This window comes from Sphaeramia orbicularis, chromosome 2 (genome assembly GCF_902148855.1).
Source record: "Sphaeramia orbicularis chromosome 2, fSphaOr1.1, whole genome shotgun sequence".
Lineage (NCBI taxonomy): Eukaryota > Metazoa > Chordata > Actinopteri > Kurtiformes > Apogonidae > Sphaeramia > Sphaeramia orbicularis.
The window spans coordinates 11,489,558-11,504,642 of NC_043958.1; the positions used below are offsets into that span (position 1 = coordinate 11,489,558).

Sequence of the window (15,085 nt, forward strand, 5' to 3'; positions counted from 1 at the left end):
GTATTTACATAGTTTGTCATGAAGATGATCAGACCAAATAAAAGCCTGGTAAGTGTTGAATCCAACATATGACCACAGTAAGTTAAAGGTTATGTCTTCAGAGTTTATTTTTTCTTATTAACTTTTTAAATCAAGAATGGGTATAATCCTCTGAAGTATGATAAACTAAACATTTTGGAAGGATGTCAGAGATTTAATAGCCTGAATATGTTCATAGTTTTAAGACGATTAAAGTATTTTACAGTTTACATAATGTTTACTGCCAAACTGGGTATCTCATCATAAAATGTAGTACATTTTAACTTCAATAGAGGTAACATTGTGGTGCAGTGGATAGCACTTGTGCCTCGCAGCAAGAAGGTCCTGGGTTTGATTCCAACACCAGTCAATGGGGGTGGGACCTTTCTGTGTGGAGTTTGAATGTTGTCTGTGTGGCTTCTCGCCGGGAAGGATAAAGTGGGTTCAGATAATGAATGAATGAATAAAGTTATTTTGTAGATAAGAAACCTTCAGAGTAGTGAACAATGTAAATGGCTAGTGTTTGTTTTTGTCCCTTTTGTTTCCTCTAAATTCAATGTACTTGAATGAAGATCAATTCAATTTTGAATGATTAATATGGAGGGGTAAACATTTTTTAAATATAAAACTGTTAAAGTAGTAAATATATATTGATATTTGATTGATAGTTGTACAAATGAAATAAAATAATTCATAGTAAAATATAAAATATAAGGTTGCATACTGTTTCATAATATGTCTGTTTTTAAAGGTTTTTTTTTTTTTTTTTATAAAAATGTAAATTGTCAATATAAGGTATACTGCAGGGGGTATTCATCTTTTCACATTATGGTCAGTAATTTATTAAGAAACAGGCGTCAGAATTCAGAATACGTGATATTAAAAACGCTTAAATTTAACTTTGACATTTCTGTTATGTTTCATTAAACTAAACAATTGGAGTTGCAGAAAACCTGTTTGTTTCTGTTAAATGGGAACCGAGTTGCGCCACAGGATGTTTCGGACGAACATCAATTAAAACGGACCGGTTTCCTTTACCCACAATCCCCTGCTGAAGATCCGTCCTTCCGACTTCCGCCTCAGCTAGTAGCCGAAGTGAGTATTTTTTTCGGAAAATACATTTCCACAATCTTGTTCCATCTTGTAAGATTAATGCTACATTTTACCATATGGCTATCCAATATGTATATGTTAGTGGTCTATTGGGTGTTTTGAGGAGAAATTGAGGTGGATGGACGTTTTAAAAGACATTTAAAAAGCAGCGGTTCGATTGAGTCGGTCCGAATGGCTTCAGGTTGTCTGTCCAGATATGTGTCCCACACTAAAACATGCGGCTGAAATTAGTTATAGGATTGTCTTCAACCAATCTACCATGTCGTATTATATATCCAGTGCTAATTTCCATTCTTTTAACGTGTGTGCGAGCCAACACTAGATTACTTAGATCAACAAACTGGGTGGCGACGACTGAATTCTACTGCTAAGTCTGCTTGAAGCCTGCTACACTTCGCTGCTAACATGCAAGTTATCCCCCAGAAACGTTTGCACACTTGCGCTAGGTTGCCGTTTTGCTATTAATGTCAGTGACTTTTTGACAGTATCGCTATATTTTAAATAATTAGGGACGGTGACAGAACACTAGTTAGATTTACACTGTATTCTTTGTGGTATAGGTGGTGGCTTTGTGCCATTTTCTGTCAAAAGTGTTTAATTTGTCATCATTGATGTCATTTGCAATGGTCCTTGATTCTGCGTTGATCCTCCTTACTCTGCATCAGTTTTGCAAGTAACTGAATTTATTTTTGATGTTTTCAGATGGCCCCAACCAAGAAAGGAGAAAAGAAAAAGGGGCGTTCAGCCATCAACGAGGTTGTGACCAGAGAGTACACTATCAACATTCACAAGCGCATCCATGGAATGTGAGTTAAGATGTGACCTGTGAAGTGTTTTTGTGTTTCTACTAGTGCTGCTACTGACACAATACTATTACATCTGGTAATTGACAATATTGAAAATAAGTCATTTCAAAGATCCTAGTGGCATATTCTGATGGGTTGCTTACTTCCAAATGAGGGAAAAAAAAAGAATTGAGAGTGATTTTTCCATTTTTTTACAATGCAAGCTTTGTACATTTTATTGATTTGATTATTACAGCTCTGCATTAAACACAGACCATCTGTACATGGGATTGCTGATGATAAAAACCAGATCATATAAATGTTTATGCCTTCTTGCAGTGGCTTCAAGAAAAGGGCCCCACGCGCTATTAAGGAAATCCGTAAGTTCGCCATGAAGGAGATGGGAACTCCTGATGTTCGCATTGACACTCGCCTGAACAAGGCTGTGTGGAGCAAGGGTGTCAGGTAAGCTGACTGTTTAGGTTCATTCATTTCTGTGCATAATTGTAAAAAAAAAAAAAAAAAAAAAAATATCCAAGTGAAAAAGCCTCCCTCCTTGGGGTCATACATTCAGATGGGGGGTTTTTTTGTCGGTAAACAGACAACATTACAAGAGATCTACTATATATAAGTATAGAGGTATTCCTCATTAAGTAATAATGATTGTTTTTAACATATTAAATCTGAACAACAGAAGAGCTGTTAACTAAATAAACATCACCTTTTTTGGCAAAAAATAATCATTTTTTTCAGTCATGTGTCCAGCAGTATGGGGACACAATAGAATGGACTACATTTTATAGTTCTATAGTTTTTACATGTATATCCTCCTGAGACCCAGCAATGTATTTTTGTCCTGTGTAGGGGACAAGAGTTCGACAGCTTTATTGAGGGGAAAAAAAATGCTGTCCACTGCAAAGGACATTCCAAAAAATTCTTTGAAATGCATCTGAAAAGTTTTTTTTTTTACATAGGACTGTTTCCAACAAAGGCAACTATTTAATGTAAAAAAGCCAAAACCTGTACTTTCCTTGGTCTCAGGAGGATAAACTGCACTAGCTTGAGCTGACAATGTATGAGTTGTCAACATTAAACTACACAATAACTGCATTAAATTTGTTCGTTGTTGTTTGTAAATGTGGCTCTAAGGTGTTGCTTTTTTCTTGTTCTGGCTGTAATGTCGCACACAAATCTTGGTCAGTTGGAAAATAGCAATGTGCAAATGTGTTATTTGCTAACTTTTAGTGTCACATACGTGCTTGGGGTCACTGTGACTCTGTGTTCAGAACATCTTGAACCATACTTCACAGTGTCATATAAATGTGACAAATTGGTTTACATTATATATTGGAGCAAGATGTTTTTTTATGTTAAATATTTTGTCTGCAAAGCAAGTGTATACTGAAATGGCAAAATGGCACGGTTAAATTCGAGGCTTGGCTTTTAAACATTCATTTCGTGCATTGCATTGTCATATATTTGTGGCATACAGCAGTTTGTCAGTCTCACAAATCACAAAGCCTTTCATGCTCAATACGGAGTTAAATGTGCTTTACAACATTTCAAATTTGATGATAAGTCAGATGTCCAACAATGAGACTCAACTTTAACAGCCCGAGCAAGGGGGGAAATCTAAGTGAATTAAAATGTACATGTCATGTTTCTGTGGTTCAGGAACGTACCATACAGAATCCGCGTCCGGCTGTCCAGGAAGCGTAATGAGGACGAGGACTCTCCCAACAAACTGTACACCCTGGTCACATACGTTCCTGTCACCACATGCAAAGGTAAATATGCACCGCAATAATGTGATCAATTTCACACTGAAACCTGTATGCTTGACTGACTTGTGTTTTTTTTTTAATCCCAACAGGTCTGCAGACAGTCAATGTGGATGAAAACTAAATGTGTCTGAGCTGAATAAATAAAAGAAAAAGAAAAACATCTGTCATCTGTTTTTATTTGTGTTGAGGGGTTTTGTATCAAACCACATAAATGGATTTGTGATTGCAATCTACTTGAATACTGTCAGAAATGGGAAACGTCAATTTAATTCCATTCATTTTTAATGATGCAAAAATACTAAGTGATTTATATAAACAAGTTCATCTGGCGTTGACAGTTTCAAGCTTTGAATTATTCAAAATCATGAACATTTTATTGTAAAAAAACAGTTATTATCTTGTGAGAACCCTTAAACTATACAAAGGTGTAACTGTAACAGAGATTTCAATACCGGCAACCAAAAGAGGAAATTTGGAAATCTATTTAGCTTTTTGTGATTAACATTGATCTTAAAAGTAGTTGATTACTTCTGAACATGTTAGATATTGTTGGTACAAGTTCCACTACTGGGAATGTACTGCCACGGAATGGGGCATTGTTGCAGGACAACACTTGGGTACTTAATGGTTAAATAAGGATCTGTGATTTTTTTGGTAAGTTTTTCTTTCAGAATAAGTAGATAAAGAATAGAAGTCCTATCAGATCAGATTTTTCATATCCATTTGGGCCTGTAGGTTTGTGGCACATATATATAGCCTATATAATAGCAAGCATGCCACCATGTGCTGATTTTTAGAACCTGAGATGTTCCATTGAAATTGTTTTCAGATTTTTTTTTTTATTTCAAGGTTTTTGTTTATTTTCACTACATGTTATAGTAGGTTTGGTGCTTCTTTCTATGTTGTTAAAGAATAGTATCAACTGTCATGTCAAGAAACGAGCATTTTTCTCTATATTTAGATTCAGGGAAAAGTCATTTTTGTATAAAATAAATAAATGGCATGGCATAAGCAGTTATTTTAGGAGGCTGACGATATTCAAGAATCACATTCATTCTTATAAAGAATACATGTGCCCGACTGCATTCTAGAATACTTCCAAACAATACATTCTCTTAATTGAGTACTCCGAAAAGCAAAAGGCAATCAAAATTGTTGAAATCTGTACTTCCCTTAATATGTTCATCTGAACTTTGACACCCCTAGTAGAAGTTGGCATACTTTTTTCTTTTTTCCTGTCTTTCCTATCTTCTTTTTCTTCTCCTTTCTTTCTATACATGATTATAATTAAGCATTTACATAATGACTTCTATTGCAACTAATCACTTTGTATGTTTATTATGAAAAGTCTATATTTGTAATGTAAACTGTGCCGTTCGAAAGAAAGAAAGAAAGAAAGAAAGAAAGAAAGAACACATGTGCAGTTCCTCTGTGCTGCCGTTAGGGGAAGCTACTTGTGTATTTGGTCACAGTCAGATGCCGTGATGAAGAAAGGGGACGCAGCAGACAGGCAGCCATGGGATCGTCAAACATTTTATCCAGAGTTAGTGCAGCTGTGAAGTAACTTCAGCCCAACAAAGAGGTGAGGTCTATGGCTGCCGTGGCACCTTCTCATACTTTATATAGTGAGTTTTTGCCACTGTTGAAGACTGAAATGCTGAAGTTATCTGCTTCATGTCTGAGAGGGACAGGTGTGGCTAGCTGTTGGGCTAACTAACTGACCAGCTGGCCAATGTAAATATAGCGAAGCTTTTTCAACAAACTATTTTCTAGCCAGTAATATCCGACAAAAGAAAGCCCTGGTGTTAGCCTTAACACAGTTAATACCTGTTTGAAGTAAGGAGACAACGTCAGATGGCTAACTCAGATTAATGCTAGCATATTGAGTAAGCATTGCATTAGATACGCAGTGTTAGCCACATGATAAACACCTCAGTATTTTTATGTTACCAGTAGATATTCAGAATAACACCGTCAGTAGGCTTTCATTCTGTGGGTTCTCTGTGTGTCCAGGTCAGAGTGTCCGTGTCTCAGTGTTTCCATGGCCGTGGGCTGACGTGTGGAGCGATGCGGCACCACTGGCTGCTCCTCGGGGCTTGCGGCTGGGTGCTGCTCATCCTCATGTTTGTCAGCAAGTTCATCAGCTTCAGAGCTGTGGATGGTACGATGAGGCTCCATATGATGATGATATGAAGGAATTAATGCCAGGAATAAGTATGAGCAGATCATTAACTTGTAGAGGTGTCATGTTTTCACATTTACCCACGCACTGAAGTGTAATTCAGACGTACTTGAGTATTATTTTATTCATCTTTAAGCTCATATTGAGCTGCGTCTAAGAGGCAAATATTGTCCTTTTTACACTGTGGGACTTTCTACATAATAAATGTATGAGATGACGCAGTGGTATACATCTACTGTTGACACTTGAAAGTGGCTCAGGAGGCAGAGTGAATCGTCCAGAAAGGCTGATAGTTCAGTCTCTGGCCCCTGCCCACATGTTAGAGTGTTCCACTGATGTGTACTAAGTAAGGTAGAAAAACACCACAAATGCTATCTATAAAATTTACAAAAGCTATGAATACAGTCCAATTTCCAGTACTTCTGTTCCTTTAAGTAAGCACTTTGAATGCCATAGAATGTTTCTGCTTTTGCCCATGTCAAGGGTCTGAAAGATTCCTAATATATAATCAATCTTGCAGACTATGGAGAGAGGGCTGGTGCTCAGACTTGGACCATGCCTGGCACCAAACTGGTTAAGCCCAGTCCTGTGTCCAACCCAGAAGAGCCCCATCCAAAGCCGTCTCATCCGGTGAATAATATATATACTCTGTCAATGCTTTATTGTTGGCAAAGTATTGCATTTAGGTACATTAAATTTGTTTGTCTTTCTCAGCCCACAGAGGTGCCCACAGTGTCAGATTGGCAGTTAGTTGTTGATAAACGAATTGAGCTGCTCTCAGCTGTTTGTAAAAACAGCTCTCTCAGGAATTTGACTCACGTCTCCATCAGCAAATTCGTCCTGGACCGTATTTTTGTGTGTGACAAACACAAGATCTTATTCTGCCAGACACCTAAAGTAGGCAACACACAATGGAAAAAGGTTCTCATTGTGCTCAATGGTGAGTAGTAACCGTGCACATTCACAGTATTGATTATGATTGTGCACAAATTAGAGTATTGCTGTGATGTATTAGTTTGAATTGGATTTATTTTTCCTTTGGAGTAAGTGAATTTCAGTCACACCCAGTGATGACCAAAGTCTGTATGTTTATTTATCTATGACTTCACCTCATGACTCATTTTTTATGCTTGGCAGGAGCGTTCTCTACTGTGGAGGAGATTCCTGAAAACCTTGTTCATGACCATGAGAAAAACGGTCTGCCACGGCTGTCATCGTTCACTCCACAGGAGATTACTCACAGGTTAGTCGTGTGTCTGTGTTTGCAGTGGCTCAAGCTTATTATTAACAAAAACTAACAAAATAAAGACACCTTTATGTTGAAACTGCTTTTTATGCAATTTAAATAAAATAAGTGATAAAAAAAGAAAATGTAATGTACAGAAACTGAATTTTCTCTTAACACAAGTAATTGGAATACATTACATTCCAGAGAAAACATATTAGACATTCATCATTGACCATTTGTTTCATAGCTACGTCTAGTATTTTGGGTGGATTTGTGAATATGTGCCAGTTTTACACCCACAGATGACAGCATGTCACACATCTGTGTCACCAAATTATCCAAATATGGCATCATAGCGGCAAAATTCAGGAGCAAGAACCTAGAGTAGAGAGTTTGGGATTGTTTTTCATTAGAGCAAGTGAATTTGGACTATTTGTAAAGGGAGGAGATCCCACTGAAATGGACTTTTAGTGGGATATCATCAGATTTTATGAATGCTTGTTCATTTGTTGTATGTAAATATATTTTCTAAATGGTATGAAAATGGTATGGTTACAAATGTCTGATGAGGAAAAAAATAACTAACTACTACATTGTTTAAAAATTCATTGGAATTAAGCTGAAGTTAACAAAAAAAAGCTGATGAAAAATGCAAAGCAAAACCTTGCTGTGGATAAAGTGAACGACTGCTGTATGATGTAATGTTCTTGCGTACTTTTAATAACTAGGACGCCTTCACATCTTTTTTGTGCCTCAACAGATTGAGGAGTTACTTCAAGTTTTTCATTGTGAGGGATCCATTTGAACGCCTCATTTCTGCTTTCAAAGACAAGTTTGTTAAGAACCCTCGCTTTGAGCCATGGTACAAACATGACATCGCTCCAGCCATCATCCGGAAATATCGCAAGAGCCATCGTAACATTGATCACGCTGTCTCTGGCCTGCACTTTGAGGACTTTGTTCGTTACTTGGGGGATGTGGAAGGCCGCCGGCGAATGGACCGGCAATTTGGCGAGCACATCATCCACTGGGTGACTTATGCAGAGTTGTGCGCACCATGTGAAATCCACTACAGCGTGGTAGGCCACCACGAGACACTGGAGCGAGATGCTCCTCACATCCTCAAAGCCGCTGGTATCGAGCAGCTGGTGTCATACCCTGCCATTCCTCCAGGCATCACCCGGTACAACAGGACCAAGGTGGAACACTACTTCTCAGGCATCAGCAAACGGGACATTAGGCGCCTGTACGCACGTTACAAGGGTGACTTCAGCCTGTTCGGTTATCCAAGCCCCGACTTCCTCGTGAACTAAATGATTAATAACTAAGACTAACTATGGCATATTTTCACAGAAAGCCCTCTAAGAATCATTGGTTTACTGATACAAAGGTGAGCTATAGCTGCCACAGAACTCATAAGGGTGGGTTCACACCTATGGTTTGTTTCTCTGCTCCAGATTAGTTGATGAGTTTGTAAATGTAGAGTGTTTTCCCCTTGATTCAGTCTTTTAACATAAACCATGTGAGATTGTTGTCTCTGATTCACTCACTGGTCATGGTGCCGTGTGCGGGGCATGAATAATGAGATAGATATAGGAAATTGGTCCTGTGCTCTGTACGCATTTCTATTTTTACAGCTCATGCTTACAACTACTGCACAAACTGCTAGTTTGTGTGTTTGCTGCAGAATGAAAAGCACACCTGGAGACCTGAAGAGCTAACCTTGAACTTTGGTTAGATTGAGGCTCGATTACTCATGTTTCGCCACAACTTAACACCTCAGTTGCAGTTGTTTGGGTGCACTGACTCAAACCAATGGAACTAAAGGGGAAAATGCACTACATCTCTTTTCAGTCTAAAGGCTGCAGGTGTGAAGACACTCTGAAAGGCCGGTATGCAGTAGATGGCACAGTGTTATGCTCTTATTTTAGCTACCTAAGTCAGAGTAACTGACTGTTTTTTTTTTTGCTGTGTTGGTTATATTTTCAGTGAAGGAAAAAGTGCTTTATAATATTGATATTTAACAGTCTATGTGAGCTGTCAACAAACCTGTAGTGGAGATGGAAAGGTAACGGTGACGCCCACATGCAGGTAAAGGTCAAATGAGGAACACTGTTTTTTGTCTTCTATTTAATGTGTAGGACTGGATTCTCCTTGTATGTCACATACACAAGTGTTTTCTGCCAGGGATACAGGCCCGTTACCCTGTAATGTAGCTTTTATATTGCACTGTATGGACTTCCTGTTTCAATGATTCATTCTGTTGACGTGAGCTGCAGACAATGCTCTTGTGTCTCCTCTGTACCTCTTGCTATCATGTTAAGACATGGGTGAAAACCGTCAGATACCGTCAGACTGAAAGCCAAATGAGATTGAACATTTGGACACATTTTTCATTGATGTTTTTATGAGATGCAAGTCAGTATTACCTTTATAGAGTTTTTTATCATTTATATTTTGTCAGTGCGACGCATGTTCATATTGTGTAAATCATGAAGTCGCTGTTTAAATGACACGAAGAACATTTAAAATGTCACACTGACTGAAACAAAGCCCCTAAAGTCTTCAGCGGTTTCATCTACTGCCCCATGTTTGCCCAGTCCTGATCAGTATGTAGCTCTTGCGTCTACTATAATAATATATTTTGACTCTGTTGCACTGGGATACTGAAAGAAACAGGCACTGGATTTTCAAGGATCAGTTATTAGTCTTTATCAGAATACTGTAAATGTTCTTAACATGACTTGCAAGTCAAACATTTGTCTTACATGTTGCTATTTATAATAATATAATTAACCCAGTGGCACAAATGGTGTCTTGAATTGTACGATGATGCTTCCTCCTGGTGACTCCTGTTGACCCTTTGGTCCAGTGGTTACATTACAAGAACACTAGTTAGTAATAAAGTTCATGTAAAAAAAAAAACAAAGTACTTGAAGCATAATTATTGTTTTTTTTTTTTACTTATAGTTTAATTTTTGAGACTTTACAACACTAACATTTAGAGCATAGTGTCAGTTGTCATCCTGTATATTGTCCACTTTTTCCATCGATCTTCACATGTGGCTTGCTGTAGTTTTATGATAGAAGTAAGTCTCTCCATGTTGAGAATTTCTTCCACAATGTCTCTCCAATTATTTAGGGTAGGGGGCGTCCTCTTTAAACCATTTTCATGTGAGGGCTTTTTTAGACATTACCAAGAGGATTTTAATCAAATATTTATCCTCAATTGGTGTGTCATTTCCTGTTAAATGACCCAAATATAGCACAGAACATGTCCTTGGTAGTTCATATTCCAATATTTTTCCAAAATTTTCGCTGATATTATTCTATTATTGGGATAATTTTCTACACTACCCAAAATAACACATCCTGCTCACTGCACAACCTCTAACAGGGCTGAGGTGATGATAGTGAAGCCTTTTTTATCTTTGGCGTTATTAAAAAAATCTCATGTTTTTCCAACAAAATATTTTCTGATTTCTGGAATTAGATGTAGTCACTTGAGTTTCACATACTTCATACCATTACATCAGGTTTTGCACACATTTTGAAATTAAAATAATTCTGAGGCCTGAGGTATTAAATTATCTTCTTGTCAATAGAAAAAAACTTTCACCCAAATCAAAAAAAATAATAAAATAACTGACAGACTAATGAGTAGGTGAACCACAATTATGACATTTAATTTTACAAAACATAGAAATAATATTTACAGTGGAGAATATCAGGACAATTACAAAAATTAGCAACAGCACAGGTAAAAAAAAAAAAAAAAGACATGGATAGTGAAGAGGCATCCATGTGGGCTGATCAGATCATGTGAGACAAGAAAATTCAGAATGATAATTAAATTAACAGTGAAAACCAGTGGCATTGTTCTACAAGAGGGCAGAATAATAGATTTATCATTTAAAGTGATACTTCTAATAACCTTTTCAGATTTAACATTGTTAGCCTCATAGCATAATTGCTTAAATCATGTATTTGTCCAAATGTTAATATCTGCGTTCCTCTTTTAACACTGCTGCTTCATTTTATGCAGATATCACAAAAATATGACTTAACCCATAAAGACCCAGCACTACTTGTATGTCAATTCCCAAATGAAATTTTCTCCATTTCTAACCTTTCTTAGGCAATTTATCACCATTTATTTAAAATAGTATCCTATGTATTTTGTATTCTATCAGTATAAATTGGGTATTTTCCAGTATTTAATTTACTGATGGTGTAGATGTTCATTAAAACTCATATTAAAATTGATGGTTATTATATAAAAAAAACAGAGAAAATTGCAGAAATGGTGACTTTTACAGTAAAATATGTTCATTAATTGAACATAAATCAAGTGTGTCGATCCATTGTCATAGATCCAAATCCATGGGTTTTACTGGTAAATCAATGTTTTAGAAAATGACAGTGTTTGTACGTTCACTACGGAGCCTCTGAACGTCCAAATAGGTCATATCTGAGGACCATGAAAAGTTGACAAACTGTATTTTACACCAATTATTTACATGTATTGATAGGATTAGTGGATCAATACAAATTAAACATTTTATATGAGTCGATGCTTATGGTTGCCAATGGATGTTTGGGTCTTTATGGGTTAAGGCTGACCTCATTTGATGTACTTATACTGTTGGAGGTTTCATCTACAGGAGTGCATCATATTTTAGAAGATCAGCATGTTTGTAGCATTGCTGTTATATTGTTCAAAAAAGTAACCTTTTTAACTTTTCATGAGCTCAGAAAAATATCCCTGTTTTTGTCTTTGTGACACTGCATTTTCCAGCGAATCAATGAGTTTATTTGGCTTGAAAAGTAAGAGAATCTTCCCAGTCCATAAAAAAAAAATTCACATCACATTTGGACATGCATGTTTTAAACTTGACAGGAGGGGATGAAAATATCTAGTAATTAAGTTAAAATGTAATACATGCCTTCAGTGGAGTGGAGTATAGGTATAAAACTGCATAAAATGAAAATAATCAAGTTTATTGTGTAAAATGTGAGTAATTGTATGTTCAACCACTGGTGTCACTTTACTGAGCTTTGATGTGTTCACTCACTGCAGTAACTTTAACTATCCACTAGATGGTAGTGTTATCTCTAGAATTGACTGCTTTTCCCATGAAGCCACAAACCTCAAGCCTTTATACTAATTATCCCCTCACTATACCACTGAATGATTATTAAAACCACAATAATAAAGGCAAAACATTAATTTAACACCCAGAAACAATTGGGCATGTCATAAGTCAAAGGTGAATCAGGATTGACCTGATCTGTCTCCACTCAGCCGCCTAATCTCACAGCAGATGGCTTTAAGTTGATTTACAGTGCTGGGTTAAGTGTCTTAAGTATTAACATCACATGCCATAAGTCAAAGCTTTGTGCTTTTATGTGTGTGTGTGTGTGTGTGTGTGTGTGTGTGTGTGTGTGTGTGTGTGTGTGTGTGTGTGTGTGTGGTTTCTGTCCTCATCTTGTCTGACTGGTTCATCCTGCTCATTTGAATGTTGGGTTTGTTTAAGCAACAGATCAGCTTTGTCTGTCTGAACGTTTGATAAAAAACTGACAACACTGCAAATAAGTGAAAGGTTTGATTGTTTTTACGTATTTCATTCCAAGACGACAGTCACCGATGACTATAAAGCATCTACTGATCTACTAAATAACTTCTGAATCACTAGTCCTATTATGCAACATAATCAATACATGATTGCAGAATCAAATATGATCCATTTGGGTGTTCAGAGACTCCACAGTGAACATGGAAACACTGTCACCTTCTGCAATATTCGCTCATTGTTAAAATACATGGATTTTGATTATTGTAGACAACTGTTTTTATGTTCAGTTAATGACATATTTTACATAAAATGTCAGTTTTTCCTCAGTTTGTCTCTTTTGATATAATAACCTCTGAATTTATGCTGAACTTTTATGCAGGATAGTTAAATGTAAGAAAGTACCTGAAAAATGTCAAATTCAGAAGATTTTATTTGAATAAATGGGGAAAATTTCTGAGGAAAGGTTCAATGTAGAGATAGATTCATCCGACGTCACCACAACAATAGGTGTTCAAGGAGTAAACCTTGAAAGTATGGGGCAGCTTGTTATTGTTTTAGTCACTTTATTTCCAGCACTTATATTTTAATCAGTTGCTTTTTTTATCTTAAAGTTTTGTACTGTTTTTCTGTTTATATTATAATGTGAAGACAAAGATTAACATCAAAGGAAATAAATCATTAGTTGCAGCCCTGCTTCAACACATCCACATTTACTGCAGAGCCGATCGATAAAGCCACTGTGGTTTTTCAGAAGCAGCACCTTTAGGTGCACTGCTGTCAGGCCTTTAAGAATCCAGTGGCCTTTCCAATAATCTGCTGCTGTGGGAAGCTGAGGCTGCAGCTGATTGGACAGTCCTGCACCCAGCTTCATCTGACACAAGAGAAACTGTCTGTGCCTGAACTCACCACAGAGTGACCCTGCAAAAAACTGTCAGGCTCAACAAAACCCACACAGGAGAAACATGCTGTGTTTAATTATTTAAGCATCCATCTCTACACAGTGAATCCTCTCAGCTCAGTAGTTTTATCTCTGCTGCCTTGTAGGAATGTAATAATGATGGGTTTAAGTGGTTTTCCATGATGTCCCGGTTGGTTGTCTTAAACTCCCCCATGGAGAACGGTGCACAAACATGCACAGCATCACTCCTGAGACTGCTCACTTGCCACACCCATGATTACCAATATTGACACTGAAGCCTCGCATGCGCATGTCCAGAAGGATGCTGAGTGGTGGGGGGTCCGCTCCTGTCTGCCTCTATTTGTCTCACCTGCTGGCGTGGCTTATGTCTGCACAAACACACACACATACACACACGGATAAACATATATAAATAATTTATCAGCGGCTCTTAAAACATTACATCAGTTGTGATCTGCCGAGGCCCAGCCCTTTTCTGTGTGTGTGGAGTGGACCGGCTTCCTGTGTTTGTGCGGTTCTCAATCACTGCGCGTCAAGTCACACGCACACGCACACGGTGAGGACGGAAGCGGCTCACATTCTTTTTTCAGCGTAAAGACTTTTGCATCTTAAAAAGAACCTGATTTTTCTCCATTTCTGTGGCAATACCTGCAGCAAAAACATTTCATTTTCTTCTCATTCAATGCACCGGATCCTGATGTTGGCAAACAAGTAAATATAGAAAATATCCACTGAAATCATAAAAGGAAGCTCTATTCTATTCTATTCTATTCTATTCTATTCTATTCTATTCTATTCTATTCTATTCTACTCTTTTTGTCTGAAGGAAAGACTTAAATTTGTAATGGTTGCTCTATTTCTTACCCTTTTTCATTGAAGTGTTTTAAAACAGGCTTTACAATAGAATAGAAAAGAATAGAATAATCTTATTGCCACTATACACATGTACAATGAAATTAAAAGACAACTCTCTTGTGGTGCAAAGTGCAAATATGGAAGACAAATAGATGCAAAATATGTATAAATATGTAGAATGTGTATGTGAAAGTCTGATGTAACACTGCTTTTATAAAAACAAAAATTTGGGATATCTGTGGGAATTGTTTGCATCAACTCTAAACACTTTGTTGACTTCCACTCCTGCAGAAAAAATGTAAATTGATGTTGTAAATTGTAAATTTTTCACTTTTTGGTATTCTAAGCTCTTTTTTCTTTGTCTTTCTTTGTTTTGGTTTGTTTTTTGTTTTTTTGTTTTTTTTTTACCTCCGGTGCTGAACCACTCACCTTTGTTCTTTTGCAGGTCTGTCACTGGACTTAAGCTACTTAAATTTAACAAAACCTTGTAAATTATTTTAGAAGAAGTAATAAAGCCATTAAAAATGTAGTGACAAAAAAAAGTTCCACTCTAATGTTTCTTTGGACCACCATTGTCTTTTATTATACAGTGACCAAGGGGTTATTATGCAATGTCACATTTATT

The 15,085-nt window shown here is 37.0% G+C and overlaps 2 protein-coding genes across 4 annotated transcripts; both read left to right on the forward strand.

The window, feature by feature from the left end:
* Window positions 1-1,000: 1,000 nt before the first annotated feature.
* rpl31 (ribosomal protein L31) lies at window positions 1,001-3,858 on the forward strand. The gene is made up of 5 exons (XM_030159335.1): window positions 1,001-1,113; window positions 1,834-1,937; window positions 2,256-2,381; window positions 3,591-3,703; window positions 3,790-3,858. The coding sequence occupies exons 2-5, from the start codon at window positions 1,834-1,836 to the stop codon at window positions 3,819-3,821; spliced, it is 375 nt and encodes a 124-aa protein (XP_030015195.1). The 5' UTR covers window positions 1,001-1,113; the 3' UTR covers window positions 3,822-3,858.
* A 1,320-nt stretch (window positions 3,859-5,178) lies between these two features.
* chst10 (carbohydrate sulfotransferase 10) lies at window positions 5,179-10,030 on the forward strand. 3 transcript variants are annotated; one of them, XM_030159107.1, is made up of 6 exons: window positions 5,179-5,282; window positions 5,714-5,861; window positions 6,403-6,512; window positions 6,597-6,822; window positions 7,020-7,125; window positions 7,871-10,030. In XM_030159107.1, the coding sequence occupies exons 2-6, from the start codon at window positions 5,768-5,770 to the stop codon at window positions 8,421-8,423; spliced, it is 1,089 nt and encodes a 362-aa protein (XP_030014967.1). In that variant the 5' UTR covers window positions 5,179-5,282; window positions 5,714-5,767; the 3' UTR covers window positions 8,424-10,030. The 3 variants fall into 3 exon arrangements, with proteins under 3 accessions (XP_030014967.1, XP_030014979.1, XP_030014988.1); XM_030159119.1 differs by having other exon boundaries at window positions 5,181-5,287; window positions 5,719-5,861; XM_030159128.1 differs by having other exon boundaries at window positions 5,195-5,325.
* The last annotated feature ends 5,055 nt before the right edge of the window (window positions 10,031-15,085 follow it).